Source organism: Vitis vinifera, chromosome 15 (assembly GCF_030704535.1).
Source record: "Vitis vinifera cultivar Pinot Noir 40024 chromosome 15, ASM3070453v1".
NCBI lineage: Eukaryota > Viridiplantae > Streptophyta > Magnoliopsida > Vitales > Vitaceae > Vitis > Vitis vinifera.
Window position 1 is genome coordinate 2,060,361 of NC_081819.1, and position 21,243 is coordinate 2,081,603.

Consider the following 21,243-nt stretch of genomic DNA (forward strand, 5'->3'; position numbering starts at 1 on the left):
AAGAAGAGGCTCGAGCAAGCTAAAGGAAAGTGGGTGGAGGAACTGCCCGGCGTCCTATGGGCCTATCGAACCACACCCGGGCGACCCACGGGGAACACTCCCTTTGCCCTCGCATACGGAATGGATACAGTCATCCCCACATAAATAGGCCTACCCACTATCCTGACTGATGCAAGAGGGCAGGGTGACATAAATAGGGAACTAGGAAGGAATCTGGACTGGGCGGACAAAGTGAGAGAAAACGCGTCCATCCGGATGACCAACTATCAACAAAGAGCGGTCGCTCACTATAACCGCAAGGCACGACCCCGGGTCTTCAAGGTCGGAACGCTGGTCCTCAGAAAAGTTTTTGAAAACACCGTTGAAAGAGGAGCCGGGAAATTCCAAGCGAATTGGGAAGGTCCTTATATTGTGACTAAGGCAGGTAAGAGCGGAGCCTATCATCTACAAAAGCTAGACGGAACCCCACTGCTTCGTCCATGGAATGTATCTAGCCTTAGGCAATGTTATCAATAAAGAGAAACGAGAGATGAACAAAAGCAGCGAAATGTAATGTATTCATAAATGATTGAAAAATTGTCTTTATAGAATCGGCCACCCCATATACAGCAAAAAAAGAAGAAAACTATAGAGACTACACACGAAGAAATCTCAGCAGGAGAGGCCCCGGGTATCGCATCCTCTTCATCAGAAGGAAGAGAAGGAACATCATGCATAATACCGTTTTTCTTCATACATCAACGGTAGCCAAAGAAATACATCTCGTCTACCTGTCGCTGGTATTCCGTCTCCATTTCCTTCTTCTGAGCGACGAACCCGGCTTCCATCTCCTCCTTCTGAGCCGCCAAGCTCACCTGCAAATTCTCCATCTCCTTCTTCTGAGCTGCAAGGCTAGCCCGAAGTTCATCCATCTCCTTCTTCAACTGAAGATTCTCCTGCTCCACTCCATTGACTTGACCCGCCAAGGCCTCCTTCTCCTTCTTCAGCGTGTCCGCCTCAGCCCGGACAACCTCCTTCTCCTCTTCAACCCGACTCAATTGCTTCGCCCCATCCGCCACAGCTTTTTAAACAGCAGCCAATTCAGCCTCCACCTTCTCCAATTGTGAGTGCAGCTCCTCAATACCGCCCGGATGGTGGGAAATGAATGCATACATGGCCTCCGCCACTTCCAGCCGCTTGAAAAGCTGCTCGTGCGTGTGCATCATATAGCGGATGCCGGCTACAACCTGGGCAAGACAACAACAAAACAAAATCTAATGTCATGCAAAGAAGTAACAGCTGCTAAGGAAGAAGAGGAAAATAGCGAAGAAGTAATTACAACTTCTGCAGTCTCAGGGATCGTCCACTCCTGTAGATGTTGAATGCAAGACACGACGGATTCAGGAGTGCCAAAAGGAAGTCGCGCCTTAACAAAGGCAGGAGGATCACCACCCATGTTCACGAAGATCTGCTTGGTGAGTGGGAAGAAATCAGACATCCTCGTGGAAGGAGCCTCCACATCCGTGAAGCACAGCACCCCCTTCAACATCTCCATCATTTCATCCCAGCTTGGAGGAACCGCCGCAGCGGGACTACTCTTCTCATCCGGAGCCTCCTCGTCAATTGCTGCCTCCGAAACCCCCTCTGACCCACGGGTCTCCACTGCAGTTGGGGCGTTGCTCTAAGCAGTTGTGCCTGGTTGAGCAACAGCTGTTGAGCTAGGCCCTGGAGCAACAACCTGAACCGCTACCGCCGCACCGGATCCTGCAGCATCCGGCTCAGCTGTGGCAGTTGCGCTAGAACCCGCCTCGTCCGGATGGGCCGTAGCTGATAAAAGAGCCTCCGTCGTTGGATCCTCCCCACCTTGCTCAGAGCAGACCTTCTTGGCTGGAGGAAGAGTAAGATCGATGGGATTGTACAGCCGTTTGCGGTGCCTTTGCAAAAACCCGGTCCTGAGGTCGTTCATGTCTCTTACTTCCTCCGGATCGTGCACAACCCTCAGGCCAACGAAGTTTGGCTAAGGTTGGGAAGAGCTAGGCCCCGGCGGAAAGTCTCGAGCTGTGAAGAGCCGGAAGTATCCTCAGGCTCCGGAGTAGGGTTATTCGGCCGGATGGGCACGGACTCGGAGAACGAAGACGAGAGATCAAGAGTCAGAGACACCACCTGGAGAGCCTGCGCAATGGTCTTCTTCTTCTTCTTCTTCTTCTTCCTCTTCTCCTTTGTGGTCGGAGGGCGGGCCGCGGGGGAAGGGTCGCGCCCCTTCTCACTAGGTGCTTTCCTCAGTGTCCCCTCCTGCCTCTTCTCCTATCGCTAGTCAAGGCACTCCTGGCGTGCCTTCGCGTCAGCCTCGCGAGTCCTTTCGTAGAAAGGCAAATCCTTCAGTACAAAATGTTCCCCGAGCACTACAAATTTGGGTAGTCGCCTAGGAAGAATATTGATAACGTACGGCTGAGGCTCCCGAACAACCGCCAACAGATTCCGGGCAGAGAGCAGTGTCTAGTAGTGCCTCTCAATAGAAGTGATCTCAAACAGCCTGTTCAAACGATCAAAAGAGGCCTTCTCCACCCACTCGACCAAGCGACCCCTCTTGGATGTACCTGCGTTATCCACAACAAAAGAGGTTAGTCATCTGATAGCACTGAACCAAAAGTAAAAAACCAACACCGGGCAAACTTGAAAAACTACCCTACCCGGGAATGTTAATGAACGGTTGGGGGAAAACTCCCTTTCCGGGTGCTCCGATAGACCGACCCAGAGACCCCTGACCAGTACATGTCCTTTGGCTCCCCCCTTGTTCGAATCTGAAAGGTTGGTCACCAATTGGAGGGACGGGATATGGGCAAACAGGGTGAAGAGGTCAGTCTTCCCCTTCTTTATGGTGTAAACAAAGAGGACTTCCAACAAAAAAGATCCAAATTGAACAGTATATTCAGAATGTTGTACCCCATCAACACCCGGACTATATTGGGATGGACATAAGCTGAAGGAATTTGAGTGAAGTGAAGAAACTCTTTGAAGAGAGATGGAAGAGGAAATCGGAGCCCGGCATTGAATTGCTCCTTAGAAAAGTAAACAGCATTGTCGGCAGCTTTCTCAACGGACACGCCCCCCCCTACCCCTGTCCACAAGCTAAACGGAAACGCTGTTCGGAATGCAAAAACCCTCACAAAACTGCCTCTCGTTCAGCTTGTCAGTAGGCTTCTCCGAATAGGTTTTCCCAGATGCATTCTTTCCGCTAAACCCAACTGCACTGGACGAAGCCACATCCTTTTTCGTAGGCATGTTAAAGCGTGGGGCCGAGACGGAACCTGCATGGTGAAATGCCAACAGTAAAAAAGAAAGACCCGACCCCACAGCCACGAGAGAAAAAGGCCCAAAAGGCCTAAAACAGCCAAAACCCTAAGCCTAACCCCTGACTCTACCCCACATGAGGTTCAATCACTCGCAAATGAAACAGGGGGGCAACAGAAGCCCCAACGGGCCGAAAGCGAAAGCAAAACCCCCTGAAAAACCCTAAACACCACCGCTAACCTTCAATTGCAAACAAAATACCCAACAAGCAAGGGAAAATCAAAGAAAGAGGAAACCTAAGAGGAAGAGATAAAAATACAGAACGTACCTGGCGCAAACTTGCAAACGAGAACGAAGGTCGCGATACAGTCGCCCTTACAACAGGAATGCCGCTAGCAGTCACAGGCGTGAATAAGCAAAGAGGCCAAAGGAAAATACGAACGAGAAGAATGCAGAAGGGAGAAATGCAATCGCAGGGGCTGGATTCCCTATTTAAGGGATGCAGCTCCTCGGTACTCCAAACGCCCAACCGTACCACTATTGAAACGACATACCGCCTGGGAATTCCCCCAAGAGTGGCGTCTCGCCATAAATGTCCTCTCCTTCTTTTTTTCCTCCGTAGCACCATGTTGCACATTAAATTCAAAAAGCAACCAAAGCTTCAAAAGCATCATTTTTAACCCGCCTATTCTGCCCGAACAAAATAGCCAAGTTAAAAGGAGGGCATTGTAGGGACCACCCCCAGACGCCCACATGGCAACCCCGCACGACATCCCCCTAGGCGACACGTGGCATGCCAAGCTCTCTATCCGGGTCCCCTCAGGGGGGCACACAGCACTCTCAAATCCTCTACCCGGACAGTGCTCTCCCTTGTCCAGATATGTTGTCTGGACCCAGGAGGCCTTGGCTGTAAAACGCGGGCCATACTGAGTCACTTCAGACAGCTTGTCACAGCCCGCATTCCGCTACCTGTAGAGCGAAATAACAGGAATGACGGCAATTCATCTCCCACGATTTCTGACAGCCGCCTGCAGAGCGATGATGACTCTACCACCGCCTCAGTGCCATCATGACAAGCTAAAAAAATCTTCCCACCATTAAAGGAGGACAAGGCTTCTGACATTATAAAAGGGTCCTCATGCGAATAGGGAGATAAGTTTTCTGACTCAGGCAAAAAGGAGCAGATTGATCATCAGAGGGATGACTGACAAAACCATCGGAGAGTGTGTCCAAACATCCTGTCCGGACATCTTTTGCAGGTTGACTGAGGCAGGAATCATCTCCAGTTGAGAGGGAGCGTCCATCTGGTGCCCGCGAGGACCCCGGTGACGCAAGGCTTCAACACATATCATTAAAAAAATTTATAAAAACTTATTAAACCGGTAAAAATGACTTGTTGGTGAGAAATAATTACATGCATTTCATATATATCTAAATATTACAACTTTTTTATAATTTATTATTAAATATCAAATAAATTTGTTATTTATTGCATTACCTAACTCTATCTAAAAAAAGAAAATCCTACCGACTACTCTTATACTCTCATTATTCATATATAAAAAAAGGGATAATAGTTTAATATAAACATTAAATAATTTTAACTACCAAATTACAAAATATGTAAGATGTATTTTGATGAATCAAATTTCAAGATCAAGTTTAAAACTTTTTTAGAGAGAAAAATTAAAATTTGTATTATATGAAGAAGATGAAGGATTTCAAGTGATTACAAGTGTCAAAGGTAATATTTGATTTTTTTTTTATCCAAATATAATTGTTGTAGGAAGAAATGTGATGTTAAATAACGATTTTAGAATTTTTTATGAGTTTATTATAAAATTTTGTTATCAAATTGTTATTAATATTTTTATAAAAAAAAAATTTTTGTTCATAGATTAAATTTGAAAATGAAGCTTTATATGTCTTGAAGAAGACATTATATGAAGGATGTCAAGTGATTACAAGTGTTAAAAGGTAACATTTGATTTTTTTTTTTCCATTTACATATAACTATTGTAGGTAGAAATGTCATGTTAAATGACATTTAAATATGTAATGATTTATAACATCTAGATTTTTTAATTTTTTTCTGAGTATTATTAATCAAATTGAGAGCATTTAGTCATTTATTATGAAATTGTCATGAATATTTTGTAAAAGAGGGTACGAACTTTCTAAGAGAGAGTACGAACATTATAAGAGATGGTACGAACTTTGTAAGAGATGGTACGAACTTTTTAAGTGAGGGTACGAACTTTGTAAGATAGGGTACGAACTTTCTAAGAGATGGTACGAACTTTCTAAGAGATGGTACGAACTTTCTAAGAGATGGTACAAACTTTGTAAGAGAGGGTACGAACTTTCTAAGAGAGTGTACGAACTTTGTAAAAGATGATACGAACTTTCTAAGACAAGGTATGAACTTTCTAAGAGAGGGTACGAACTTTGTAAGAGATTGTACGAACTTTCTAAGAGAGTGTACGAACTTTCTAATAGAGGGTACGAACTTTCTAAGAGATGGTACAAACTTTCTAAGAAATGATCTTTCTAAGATAGGGTACAAACTTTCTAAGAGATGGTACGAACTTTCTAAGAGATGGTACAAACTTTGTAAAAGAGGGTACAAACATTCTAAGAGATGGTAAGAACTTTGTAAGAGAGGGTACGAACTTTCTAAGAGAGGGTACGAACTTTCTAAGAGAGTACAAACTTTGTAAGATATGATACGAACTTTCTAAGATAGGGTACGGACTTTCTAAGAGATGATACGAACTTTCTAAGATAAGATACGAACTTTCTAAGAGTGGATACAAACTTTCTAAGAGATGGTACGAACTTCCATAATTTCTTTAAGAGTAATTTTTTAATTTCTTTTAAGAGTAATTTTCATCATTTCTAAGCTTAGTTAGTATCAATAAATAATATTATTGTATTTCCATGTGGAAAAAAAATTTAAAAATTTGAAAATTTGTAAAATTTTCGAGGGTAAAGAGAATGTGATGAAAGGTGCTAAGAATGTGAGGATTCCTCACATTTTTTGTATCATTTCTCACATTGTTTGTACATTCTACAATTACTTAGTGTTTTAATTTTTTTAATTTCCTTGAAAATAATTTTCATCATTTCTAAGCTTGATTAGTATCAATAAACAATATTATTTGTATTTTTAAGTGGAAAAAAATAAAAAAAAAATCGAAAAATTGTTAAATTTCAAGCTATGAAGAATGTGAGGTAGGGTATGAAAAATGTGAGAATTTCTCATAATCTTCATACCTTTTCTCACATTTTTCGTATCCTCTATAATTTTTTAGTGTTTTAATTTTCTAATTTTTTTTAGGATAATTTACATTTTTTCCAATTTAAAAATTTTTTAATTCTTTTTTTTTTTGTAACAATTCTATCAATAATAACTCAAAATAATATTATTAAACTATGTTATTGTTATTTCAAGTTAAAAAGTAAATATGAAATTTTAAAAATATAAATAATTTAGGGTACGAAAAATATGAGAACGGTATGAAAAATGTGATAAATACATATTTGGTACTCTAATCACATTTTTCATATTGATTTTTAGTAACTCAAAAGAGTATTAGTAATTTATTTTATTGTAATTTAACTTTAAAAACCTTAAATTCAAAAAATGTAAAATTTGGAGAGTACAGAAAAAAATTAGGACAATCTAATTACCTAAGCTTTACATATGATTATCAAAATGTTGAATTTTAATGAAAATACTCATTTCATATTAAAATATTACCATATTCATTTTTATGTTGAATGTAAATGTTTAATAATTTGTTAAAAATAAAATAATGTAATTAAGATATATGATGATTTTTTTGTTAATAAATATGTTTTCAAATTTTATATCATTTTTATTTTTATTTTTTTCCAATTTTATTTTTATCTCATATTTATTTTATTTAAACCCAAAATTGTTGAGAAGGGAGAAAGAAAGAAGGTCTCAACCGGTTCTTCCCTTAACTGGTGAAGTGGAATTTTTATTTCAAATTAAAAATAGATGGCGAAGATGTAATATTGAACATCCAATGGCTTAGAAAAACATTTCGGTAGGTACCAAAGAGGTACCTTAGAATTTATTAACTTGAACATCCAAAGAGGGTCTCATGTTTGGTTTATCAGAACATATGAAAATAAATCACATTTTTTTTTATAGAGAAAGAAAAATAAGTTGAATAGATTTTAAAGAAAATGGTAAAAATAAATTTTTTTTTCTTCTCTATTTTTTTCTCTAATTTTTCTTAAATTTTCCAAATATCAAATATAAGGTTAGAGTTTTTATAGTGATTCTTGATAACAGTAAAATCCAAGACTAAGGTAGTGTTTGTTTTTTTACTTAATTCTAAATAGAACTTTAATACTTAATAGTATTAAATATTAGGTTGTTTGTTTTTGCAGTATTTTATTTCTATTAAGTATTAAAAAGTAAAAAAAACCATTGTGTTATTTTTTCTATTTAGAAAAAGCCACATATTTTGGCTTTTTCTATTTAGTAAAAAGTTTATAATAAGTCATGAAAAAGTAAAAAAACAAACAACCTAAATTCTAAAACTAAATGGTTTTCAGTAAAAAGCCAAAAAAACAAACATCACCTAAGGCTCTTAGAACAGTTGAGCTTTTTGGCAAATTACACGAAACTTGGCAAAGATTAGGTAGACCCCGTACGAAGAATCCACTTAACAATGCTTTTTGGAAAATACTTCTAATATAGAAAGGGTTTTGACTTTAATGGTAATAAAAGTGCACAACTCAATCTATAGAAAGAAAGTATGCTTATTTTAAAGGTTTCTAAATTCATTTTCTTGGAAGAATATTGGATTTTCCGTTTCACTTATGAGGACACGTGGAGGAAAATATTGAAGAATACGTAAAAGAGTGCATTCGATAATGTTTTTATTTTAAATGTTTTTAGTGGAAGTCTCTTTTATAAAAATATTTAAAAAAACAATCATCTATTTAACAGTGATTCTAAAAAGTATTTATAATCTTTCTAATACTTGAAAAATAAAAAATTTCAAGTATTAAAAATTGGAGAAACACTTCCTAACATTATTGCCAAACGCACTCTAAGTTTTTTTTTTTTTAAAAAAAAAAAACACTTTTTATATACTAAAAGTGGTTTCTAAAAGCATTACTAAACGCATTCTAAATCAAACAAATTTCTTAAATTGTTTTTTTAATGATTAAATGCTCATTAGGAGCTCATAAGTTGTCATTTTTTAAAAACTAAAAGGATTTTAAGTTTTTTACCTTTTCGTAATTTGCTTTCAAACCTTAAGTTGTTTGTTTTTCTACTTTTTAATGACTTATTATAAATTTTTTATAAAATATAAAAAGTTAAAATATTTAATTTTTTTCTAAATAGAAAAAATAATATGATGGTTTTTCTTTATTTTTTAAAGCTTAATAAAAATAAAATATTACAAAAACAAACAACATAATACTTAATACTATTAAGTATTATTTAGTTTTAAGTTCTATTTAATCAATCAAACATTAAGGTGAACTCTCCATCTCAAGAACAAAGAAGGACCAGATTGAAGCATTCCTAAGATACAAACCTAAGCGAAAACCCATCTCCAAAATAATCTCAGGAAAAGCCCATTATGGGCAGTTGATTAGTTTACTACATTTATTACATGACTTGGTTTGATAACACCGACTCCATTGCAACACTGAAAATAATTTGAATGTGCTGGATGACTACTAATATGCAGCTGGTACACGGGAGCTACATCGTGACAGCTGAACCAGAAGGTACAGATCCTTCTAAACATGGAATTGTCTGGGAGGATAGGTAATCAGGTGTAGATATGGAATCAACTATAAAGTCATTTGGCCCAAGATCATCGATAGGTGGACGTTGTCTATGGTGCTCGGTGACTGACTGATAAGCCATGGCTAGTGCGAGAGCCTGCACATAAAGAGAACAAAACAAAACTTCATCACCTACTATAACTTGATTTTCTTAATTGAAAAATCAGTAAATAGACTCTTATCATTGATCTTACAACGTGATCATGGTTTGGAGGAGCATAAATGCCGGTGGTGATGGTGGTCCTTCGTCGACTACCATCAGGAGGCGGGCTAGATATTTTGGTAAAACCTGTTGGGATAATAAGAACAGGCATACCAACAAGATTGCCCAGGCAGACTTTCTCCCAATCAGTTGCATTGCCAATGAAAGCATCGACAGTAAAACTTTCTCTAATTTCCCGAATTAATTTTCCTCGTGCTCTCTGTGCCTGTGAACAATATCACAAATCCTAATCACAATAAAATAGATTAAGATTATAGAACATTATAAATTTTAATCCCAACCCATTTCAAAGTAACAAGTTCATTTGACGATGATGTAATCAGATCTTAGAGAACTAACCTGAACATAGTCTACTGCAGGAATCATGCGTGCACGGCGTAGTTCAACAGGCCATTGATCTTGAGCTTCATAAAAGTCATCCTCCCCAGATCGCTGCCACTCATCAAAGTGAGCCAACATATCAACGTCCATCGTAAAATTGAGGATTCCTTGAACATGGCTGACAGTGTAATTCAATTTGAAAGGAACCATTTTAACACCCTTTGATTCAAGTATACGAACAACCTGGCAAAGCCATCCCAAGAAAGTTCGATATATTAAAATCCAAAGTAACTCTTCAAGCAGCATGAATCTGATAAAGTTCTTGACCTGGCAAAGATCTGAGTGATCTATCTAATGATAATTTGAACTCAAAAATTTTAATTTTAATGCATTGTCCCACTCTTACCTCCATCTCAGCATCATCCAGATACCCAACAGTAAGATTTGTGATGTCTACTGAGAATGGGTCATCAAGGGAAATGTCTTTTGAGGAGGGATCATCTGGATCCTTTCCTAGAATAGCATCCAGAATAATTGTGCAATCTGCAGCACTTCGACAGAATGGTCCAATCTTATCCTGAACATATATATATATATACATCTTTAGGTTCCAGAACAAAATGAGGGAACAAATGCAGCACATAAAGTGAAGATGATTATGGTGATACCAAGCTTTCCGATATGCTCATTACACCGGTTCGACCAACAGCACCAAAAGTTGGGCGTAATGCAGTCACACCACAACGTGCAGCAGGGTAGGTTATGGAGCCACAAGTTTCTGAGCCAATTGCAAAAGGAACCATGCCTGTGATGGAAAACAATTTCTTAGTTGGTGCTTTTGTCAGGGGAGGACTCAAACATAAAAAGGAACAAGAAATCAAGCTAGAAAATCAAATGGGCAGAAATTAAAGTTTAGAATAGCTCAAGCACTAAATTAAGGATACCTGCTGAGGTGGAAGCAGCAGGTCCAGAGGATGAACCAGTAGAGTATTCCTCAATATTCCATGGGTTCCTCGTCCTACCTCCAAACCAGATGTCATCATATGCCAGTGATCCAGTAGCAAGCTTTGCAACAAGAACAGCCCCAGCAGACTTCAACCTGTACCAATCAGAGTCACAAATTAAATGGTCTGAACATGACTGAAGATTTGTTATCGGGTTTCTCCTTTTTGTTTAAAAAGATATATTGTCTTTCTGCATGCTCCCTTTCCTTTTATTAAGATTCATATTCGGAAAAAGGAAAGAAAGTAAAGAAAGAAGAAATAATACTTCTTGTAAACCGAAGCTTCAATGTCAAGAACTTGATCTTTGAAAGTTTTTGAACCCCAAGTAGTCTTGTATTGGGGTACCGAAATTATATCCTTCAACCCATATGGAATCCCATGAAGGGGACCTGTAACACAACTCAATATTACATTCTGGAATCAAGGTATTTATTGTACCATATATTAACTTCAAATCTTCGGCTCTTACTTTAAGATTATGATGATGAGAAGAAATAGATGAAGGAGGTACCCAAATATATTCCTCGAGCAAGCATTTCATCAGCCTCTTTTGCCTGCTTGTATGCCAATTCTTCAGTGTAAGTGACCACAGCTTCAAGAACAAGATTATACCTAGTGGTTCCCCAATGCATATAAGAAAGATGACTGGAACAGACACATAGGAAACTTTCTTTTTCTGCTTTATTACCTCTTTAATCTATGAAGAAAAATCTGAGTAAGCTCCTCAGAGGTAATTTGTTTTGTCTTAATGAGTTCCCCCAGTTCAAGAACCTGGTGAACATCAACAATTTCATATACAAAACACTAAAAGAGAAAAGAAAAAAAAAAAAAAAAAAGTGAATAAAAAATTTGGTGGTAGGAAAGACTTACAGTCATGAAGGCAATATCTTCTTCACCTTCAGGCCTCTGTATTCCAGAAAGGGAAGGACAACTGAATCTTTTGGTTTTGCTTTGTACTTGTTCATTTCCCCACCCAGGATTGAAAACCAAATAAGATGGATCATGTAAACCTCCATTAACAGAAGCAACTAACTTACGATTGGCCCTTGATATAGGGATATTCAGCTCGGTTGCACCCTGCTCAATCTCGGCTATCTAAAAGGAAAAAGAAGATAAGAGTAATTATATATATGAGATGAAACTTGGATGATACAATCCATAGCTAATGGATCATAAATAGTCTAAATTACAAGTTCATCAAAATCACCTTAGTATCATTGAAGAAGTCAGCATCAAATATTGCAAATGCACATTTAACTGGTAAGACTTCATTAATCTTTTCCGAGCATTCACCATTGCTTTTAGGGCTGTACTCCCCACTGTCCTGATCAAAGAACAGAAGAACATTTGCTTGGAGTAAAAATTAAAGAAACAATGAAATAAAAATGAAATGGACTAGCTCTTCTTTGTTCTAATTTTTGTTGGGTATACAACATTTCCCACATTTTCTTAAAAGGGGGGAAAATGAGAAGGTTGGGAAATTGGCTTCCTTCTTAAGCATTTTCCCCTTTTCCCCTAAAACTCTTTGAGGAACAAAGGGGAAAGTAAATGACCAATCAAAGCCCCTGCCACTATCTAAGGTGCTGTTTGGCTATCATTTTATAAGAAATTTTCTTGCTTTTCGTGGCTAAAATCAATGAAAATGCTAATTTCCAAAGAAAGAAAAAGTAGTTCCAAACTGCTAACTATTTCAGAGGAGGACAAGAACCACCTCCTCCTTATCCCCAATTCTTGAAGCTAAATGGTGGTTTTGTATAAACATTGGCTGTCGTTTCATATTCATAATAATTTCAGTAAACCAGTATTATTTATCAATTTTTTTTTTGCATGTAGAGCCTCCAAATGATTGTTCACAAGCTCTAAACGTATAGAATGAAATCTGAAATTTCTATCACAGCAGGGACGAAACAGACCCACTCTTGGATGTTTCTGATACATTAATTGATGGATGATAGAAATGGAGAAAGAGAGAGTAACCATTATTGCTCCAGTCCCGGCGAGAAGACGGTTGGATGAGATGAGACAGAGGAGGCAAAAATAATACAGCAAACGTATCCGTGCGAGTGAGAGTGAGGTGGGACGAAGGATGCCCCCCAACATGGCTGCCGCCTTGCCACACCCTTTACCTCCTCTTCTTCTTCCTCGGAGTTCTGACAGATACCTGCGGTTTTATTGCTGGAGATGCTTTTCCCCAGTTTTTTTACAACCCGCTTTCCCAAGCCCTTGACTCAGGGTTCTTGTTGGACACCTACAGGCTACAGGGTTTTATAGAGCCTGAAGAATTATGAGTATACAGACCCACTCCTATTATACCTTTTTTTTTTCTATATTTTTTTGTTATTTGATACTTATTACTGTAGAGTCCAAATTTTAATTTTATATTAATTTTAAGTTAAATTTTAAATCTCAATTATATGTGTTTTTTTTTTTTCACTCACCTTTTAATTTTTAATTTTTATTATTTTATAAATTATTTATTTATTTTTTTTAATTTTAATTTTTTTTATTCATTTTATTTATTATTATTATTATATTATATTATATTTTTATATTTTTTTATTTTTTTATTTATTTTTATTTTATTTTTCATCTCTCCTCTCTCTTCCCTTTTCTCCTCCACCCACGTTCTTCTCTCTCCTCCCACCCTCCTCACCACCCGCCACCACTTCATTTCATCCCTTTTATTTTTTTATTTTCTTTTCTTTTTTTTCCTCCCACTCTTCTCTCTCTTTCCCCAAAAAAACTCCCTTTCCCTGCTCCCCCCCCCCACCCCCAATTCCCAAGACTTTTCCCCCCCCTCCATTCACTCCCACTGGCCAGCACCCCACCCGCGGATCTTCCCATTTTTCATTTTCTCTGCTCCCCCCGAACTCCCACACGCCGGCCCCCATGTTTCTTTTCTTTCCTTCTCCATCTTCTTCCTCCTTCACAGCACTCCACCACACCTCCCTTCCAGCAGCACGACCCCAACGCCCACTCCCGTCCCGATGCCTTTTCCAGCGTACCTCCATTTTAATTTTTATTTAATTTTATTTTGCTTCCCAAAAACCCATCCACCCCCACTGTCGCTGGTAGGGCCATCGACCAATCGCCGCTGACGAGCCACTACTGGCCGATGACCCCCTCCCCATCTCATCCGTTTGTTATTATTATTATTATTATTGTTATTGTTGTTATTATTATTATTGTTGTTATTTTATTTTAATAGTAATTGTTGTTTGTGAAATTTGGATTGTTGAATTAAAATGAAATTTGAGGTTAATTTGTTGTTAGTAGATTAATACGTAATTTGATTTAATTTATTGTTAGTGAATTAATTTGAAATTTGTTAATTTGGGTTTATGGGCATATTGTATTTGGTGATTAATTTGAGGATATTGAATTATATCAATTTCATATTGTTTATTTGGACTTGGGTCTATTGTTAAGTTGTTATTTGTTTGGGCTTATTGGATTAGGCTTGAAATATTATTTCTCTTGACCATGTATTTTTTTATGTGGGCTCGTTAATTGATGTGAATTTTGGGGCCCATAATGTAGGTGAGATTTGTTGGATTATTTTAATATTTGATATGGGCTTGACCAATTTGAATTGTTTAATTTGGACATGGGACAATTGTGGTGTATATTAAACTAGACTTAGATTATAAAATATTAAATTTAGGTCTAATAGAATTTATTTTAATTTGTCTAATTTTAGGTTTGGTTGATTGTGTTTGTATTTTTTGTCATTAATTTGGATGTTCTAGGTTAAGACCTATAGTAATTTGGGCTCATTTTAATTAACGAAATTTATGAGACTAATTTGAAATTGGAATTTGGGTTTGAATATTTGTTTGAGATTTTATGCATCTCTAGATATTTATATTTGTGTTATTTTTGTTTTTGTATGTGGACCCATTCTGCAACCTTGTTGGCTGAGTACGAATTAATGACACGTGAAGCTTGTTGTAAGTTTATTTGGGTACATATTTTATTTCCCACTTTTGTTTTGTTTTATTTTAATTAGTTCTTTTAAATATTTGTGTGTATATATTTATTGAATGTGTATATAATTAAACATCGAACAAATTAGAAATTTTGTTTAAATGAGGAAGAATTCAGTGAATATGTTATAATAAAATACTAATTTTAAAATATTCTTTTTAATAAAAGAATTTTTTATTATTTATTATTTATTATTTATAAAAATTCAGAAAAATGCATTAAGAAAAATCCAAAAAAATTGTTTTTAATAAAATTTGAAAAATTGTTTTTAATGACATTGTTTAAAAATTTCTTTGTTTAATAAAAATTGTCCAAAAATTGTTTTGTAAATAAAGTTGTTCCAAAAATTAATTTGTAGTAAAATTGTCTAAAAATATTTTTTTCAAATAAATTCTTTTTCCTTAATTAAAATGGGATTAAAAATATTTTTCAGAAATAGAGAATTTAAATCTTTATTTTTCTTTTTAATTAAAATTTCTTTTGCAAATAAAGTTATGACATTTTAAATAATTTATAAAAATCATTTTTTTAAATGAAAATGAATCTAAATACTTTTGTAAATAAAATTGTAAAAATTTATTATTTTCTAGTAAAAGCAAGTAAAAATAATTTGTGTCCCCAAATTGAAATTTTGTAATAAATTCTTTTGATACAATAAGTGTAAATAGCTTTTTTGAAAATTGAATACAATTGAAATTGAGAAAATAAATTGATTTTTTTTATAAGTAAATAAATGGAAATCATTAATTCAAAATCATTTTTAATAAAATCCTTTAAAATTTCTTTAAAACTTTTTTTAATATATTTTATTTATTTAATTCAATAAATCATTTCGCATGATCCTCTTATTATTTATTGTGTATTTTTGTAATTAGATTTCATCATTGTTTTTGTGCATATTAATTTTTATCATGACTTGTATATTGATTACTTTTCTTGGTATGTATAATTAATTGCCACAATTTACTCAATTCGTTTAATAGAGGCCGTACGTATACGGGCTTAGAAGGGTGCTACGGCTCACCACCGTACCTTCCCAATGAGTAACTTGACCCCTGGACCTAGACTCAGTTTTTCATAGACCCGTTTTTTTCTTCAGGAGTCACACTTAGGGTTTTTCTTTCTTATTTTATTTTCCCTTTAAAAATAAAACAAAAATAAGTGGCGACTCCAAGTCTTTTTCTAAAAATCAAAATTTCACCAAACAAAATAAAAAATCGAGCTCACCAATGAGTGGGAAAGCATCGAGCAAAATGCGGGGTCCACAATTACTCTTTTTTCAAAAATAAAAAATAAAAAATAATTTAGCCCTGTATAATCCACTGCTTTTTTTTAGATCATGAAATAATAAAAACTCTTTAAAGTTTATTATGAAAAAATTATTTAAAAATTTTGAAATACTGCAAAAATTTTATTACCTCAAAATTTTAAAATAAATTTTAAAAACATAAGTTTTATCTATGTTTTTTGGATATATCTAAAGATTTTAAATTTTAAAAGCCTAAATAAATTTAGAAGGTATTTAGTAAAACTTAATATTTATTACTTGATGATTTAAGTTGACTTTAAGTTAAATCATAACTAAGTTATTAACTTAAAACTTGTATTTAATTTTTACTTTAAGCATTAAGTTTGTTTGATAAAATTAATTTTAAATTATCAAATTGACATATTTATCCTTATAAGTTATAACTATAGTAAAAATGATCAAGTGATAATGGAGGTTGTGGACTAACAAAAATAAAAAAAATTAAAGCAATTAAGGCAAATGAGGGTAAAGAAGTAAAAATGAAAATATGAACGAAAAAATAAGTTAATTGTTTTTACTTATTATTTAAAGTTGTTTTTTACTTTAATTCATACCGTTAAATTATTTTACCAAACAAACTTAATTTACTTATTAACTTAAATTAAGTTATCAAGTCCCTTTAAGTCATTAAATTGGTTTAGCAAACACCCACTTATTTATTTACTTATTCTACTATTTCTATATTTATCTAAATTTTCTATTTTTTCTAGAATATATATTATTCCTTTTTTGATATAAAATATTTAAATAGCTCTATCACTAAACTTTTTTTCTATATTTCTTTTTTTTCATACATTTTTATATAAAAAAAACTAAATAATTTATTTACTACAAATTCATGTTATGTTCCTTCCATTCTTTTTCCTTATTTCTTTATTCTTTAATATATATATTATTCTTTTTTTTTTATATAAAAATTTAAATAATTTATTTATTAAAATTTCCTATTTTCCCCATATTTCTTTGTTCTTTAATATATATTTCCATAATTTTTTATAAAAATATATATAAATAATTTAATTACTAAAAATCCCTAATAATTTTCATGCATCTTTCACATTTATTTATTCTTTAATATATTTACATTGTTATTAGCCCCCTGATTTTTCTACACCATCCGTTTTGTATAAGAATATTGAGAAATATTGGTTATAAGGAGTGAGGAGTTACAACTCGTTTGACTCATTGTTTTATTATGTTTGTTTTCAAATATTGTGTTTAAATTAAAGAACAAAAAACCATTTTTTAAAAAAAAATAATTTTATAAAAGCAAGGGTGTTTGGGCAGTTATTTTTAAAACCAATTTTTAAAAATAATTTTTCTATTTTCATTTTGTAAAAGTATTATAAATTATATATATATGTTACAAACAAATTTAAAAAATAAATAGTTTTTAGTAAAACATGAATATCAATATTATAATAAAATCAAAAATGATATTTTTTATAAAAAAAATTATTTTAATATATGGTTATTTACATCTTCGCAAAAGCACAACTAATTTTGTTTTTGTTTTCTAAAGAAAAGAACAATAATAATAATTTAAAAATAATAATAATTAATAATATTTTATTTAAAATGAAATCGCAGATAAATTTGAATTTTTTAACATGTAAATGAGTTAAATTTTTCATTACATGATGCATTTAGTACTCAATTAAGAATGCTTCAATTTAATATGCAATTAATTGGATTAGTTTTTTAAATTTCATATTATTTTTAAAAATTAAAATATTTTTTCCTTAAAAATTTTAAATTATTAATTATATCTTGCTTAATTTAGAATATATTTACCCAATGAGAAAATTAAGAAAATATAGTTGTGTAGATAAGAGAAACAATAAGAAAATTACAAAAATATAATTATATGGAAGAAAAATATTATGAACAGATTTTTATTCATAATTTTTTTTTTGTATTAATGAGTTTACTATTTGAATTTCAAATTATTTTTAAAAATTACTTAACTCATTAACAAATCCAATGCATCAAATCTTTTTATTTATCTAGTAATATCTATATATATATATTAATACATAGTTTTTTGTATAAGAAAAAAAATAGAGTTATTATAGACCAATTTTTATCTATAAATACATAGTATTAATTGGATAATTATTTGAAAATCAAATTATTTTTAGAAATTACTAGACTTGTTAATGAATCCAGCACATTATATCATATTTAATTTAAATTTATTTGCCTAGTGAAAAAAAAATGATTTTATCTACAAGAGAAACAATAGGGTCATTCAAAATCAACAATGTCATTTGCTTTTTGTGATTTTTTCAATTTCTCTACATTTTCCTTTTATTTATAAAATCTAGTAAAAATAACTTATACTTGTTCTTTAAAAACTATTTTTTATATCACTTTGTTTTTAAAAACTTGAAACAAAGAACGACTTAACAGTCTTATGAATTTTTAAAAATGGATTTTTGTTTTTAAAAATAGAAAATTGTTTTTTAATCACACACCCAAACCGACTCTAAGAGTCTATTTTGAAACTTTTTCGAAAATTGTTCTCAAAAAATAATTCTAAGATGTTTTTTTAGAATAAAAGTCCGGACCTGCATTTTTCATGCACGTTCCTAATTAACGACGAGACTCGTTTTTTATTTATTTGGTGAAAAATATAATTTTTAGAAAAGGCTTGGAGTCACCACTTATTTTTGTTTTATTTTTAAGGGAAAACAAAATAAGAAAGAAAATCCTAAGTGTGACTCCTTATTTGGAAAAGACAGTCTGTGGAAAACCAAAGTCGAGTCTAGGGGTTAGGTTACCTATTGGGAAGATATGGTAAATGACCGTAGCACCCTTCTAAGTCCCTAAAAACGAGTCTCTACTAAATAAGGTGAAGCACGTGTGGAAATTGATAAGGAAATCAATGGATACTAATGAAATGATCAAATAATAAAACGAATAATGCATGAGAATAAGTAAAGTGGAAGTGAGATTGTACCTTAGTAGCAAGTAATAGTGCGTTATCATGAAACGAGATTAGTGCACAATAATGAAAACAAAATATATCGCATGTGTCACAAAACAGAGTAAGAAATCCTCAATGGCAGTTATGCACTTCACTCAAATCATTTTTACAGAAAATATCATGGATGTTAGGTCCCCACCAAAGCCCAATTGATTTTGTATGAATTAATCCCACAAATTCCATTATTTTGGAATGATGAAAAATTCATTCATACTTATTAAAAATTGAGAAAATTGAAAAAAAAAATTTTAAATTAAAGAAAATTTGTGAAAATGCATGCCTAGAGAGAAAATGGCAAGTTTATTAAAAACAAGATTTTTTTTATGACTCTAAACCCTAAGGAAGGAAGAAGAAAAGAAATGACTTAAAATTATTTGAAAATCAGAGTGAAATTAAAATTATTTGAAAATCTAGAGTTTTGAAAATTGAAGTTCTAAAAATTAAATTTGAAAATTGGAGTTTTGAAAATTATTTGAAAATTGGATTTTTGAAAATTAAATTTCTATACCAAACGATAAAAAAACAAAGAGGATGACGCATCGCCTTTAGGTGGTGCACTAAAGGGTGGCCATGTATGGCGATACAAGAGTGGGACCTGAGGTGTAAGGTGGCTGCTCTATGGATGCTGGTGGTTTCAACTTGGAGCAAGTAGCTTGTTTGCTGACCTTCTGCTGGCTTGTGTATACCTTCATGGGTTGGTCGAAATAGAAACTTCACTCTTAAATCTGTGTTGTTCTTGAACATTGCTATTGGGACATCATCCACCAAGAATACTATCAGATATATATTTCATAGAACTGAGTACGAGTGGAAAGCCTTGGTTGGGCCAAACCAAAGATAGATTCTCTGTTCTCTTTCTAATTTTCTTCCGGTGAAGATATTTGTTGTAAAATGGAGGGTTGGTCGGACTTGTTCCCAGAGAACTCAAAGTCTATTTCATCATGTCTGAGTTTTGAGAAGATAGATAGAAAACAGTAATAGTCCCTGTGCATTTGTCAAGGACGAGCTGAATCTCAAAGCCTCCATTATAGGACTTGATGTGATCAAAAACCCATGTAAGCACATAGTTTCTACTAAATGGCACATCGATGCACTTTCTTGGAGCAGCACCCTTCACTCCAGAAAGCATAAACAGTAAACCCAGAGAGCGAACCCACAAGTTTTTTTGGTTTCGAGAAGGAGAGACTGAGGAAGTGTGGTGAGTAAGGTAATGAGGTTCCGAAACGAAGTTTTCTGACTTGAGGTTTAGATTTGCTGAAAGAAGGATTGTGATGGAGGCTTTTCCAAGGCTTTGGGTGGCCATACATGCATGGGTCACATGCACATGGGAATGGATGGAAATGAGCTTTCTCAATATTTGAATTGATTCCCCGTACTCATTTTTGACTTAGGCACCATTCCATCAAACAGAAGAACTTCATCTGGAAAGAGGTGCTTGAAAGTGGCACACCAAAAGGTGGCCATAAAAGCCATGCAAAAGCCAAAAACAGAGGAATGGAATGCCCGAGACTATGCATCGAAGGTGGCCTTTCCTTGTTGGTAGCCAATGTTCATAAACTTGTGAGGAACTCTTCCATAGAAAACCCACTTGCTAAGCTCAATAAAAAAAAATTGCCCACTGCTGAATCTCTTTCTTGTATCATTCTACTCCCAAATTATTGACGCGATCACTTGGTATTCATGATGATTTCTGCTAACCTATGTAATATGTATTCCATTAGAGCCTATTCTTATAGTCTATTAATCTCACGTGATGGCTTTAACCACCCAGAGTTTGACTGAGTGAACCATGTCCAACAAATTGATTCAACAGCCTCATGGCCATAGAAACATGTAGAGATGGAAAAGAGGGCATCCAATACCCATGGGTATTTCCACTTAGGGGGTGTTTGGTACGTCGGAATAAGGAATGGAAATAATATTTTGTTTCCTTTCATATTTCTTAGTGGAATGGAATGAATTTGATGATTCCATTTCTAGCATTTGGATGAACTTAGGAATGCAAGATTGGAATGATTATTGGTTTCCATTCCAATGTTTGATAATAATAGGAATGGAAATGAAAAAGAAATAAATTTACAATAATATCCTTACATATAATTTAAAATATTTTTTTATTTTTACTTTTATTTAAAAAAATAAAATTTGAGAGGTTTTTTGTTATTAAATAATAAGACTAAAAAAATATATATATACTCAATAAATAAAAAATTAACCATAAAAAATTGTATAACCCTAATGCACAAATATTCAATTATTATTTTTATTAAAAATTTGAATAATTTGTCATGCTTAA

The 21,243-nt window shown here is 33.8% G+C and overlaps 1 protein-coding gene across 2 annotated transcripts; it reads right to left on the minus strand.

Annotated features, from left to right (window-relative positions):
• Positions 1-8,812: 8,812 nt before the first annotated feature.
• Positions 8,813-12,938, minus strand: LOC100260952 (uncharacterized). Of its 2 annotated transcripts, none has more exons than XM_010662862.3 (12): positions 12,640-12,938; positions 11,870-11,986; positions 11,533-11,757; positions 11,351-11,433; positions 11,174-11,274; positions 10,928-11,051; positions 10,603-10,757; positions 10,327-10,463; positions 10,065-10,235; positions 9,677-9,901; positions 9,309-9,542; positions 8,813-9,211 (listed from the first exon to the last, which is right to left on the minus strand). In XM_010662862.3, the coding sequence occupies exons 1-12, from the start codon at positions 12,760-12,762 to the stop codon at positions 9,029-9,031; spliced, it is 1,878 nt and encodes a 625-aa protein (XP_010661164.1). In that variant the 5' UTR covers positions 12,763-12,938; the 3' UTR covers positions 8,813-9,028. The 2 variants fall into 2 exon arrangements, with proteins under 2 accessions (XP_010661164.1, XP_059599108.1); XM_059743125.1 differs by having other exon boundaries at positions 11,870-11,981; positions 12,640-12,755.
• Between the last annotated feature and the right edge of the window lie 8,305 nt (positions 12,939-21,243).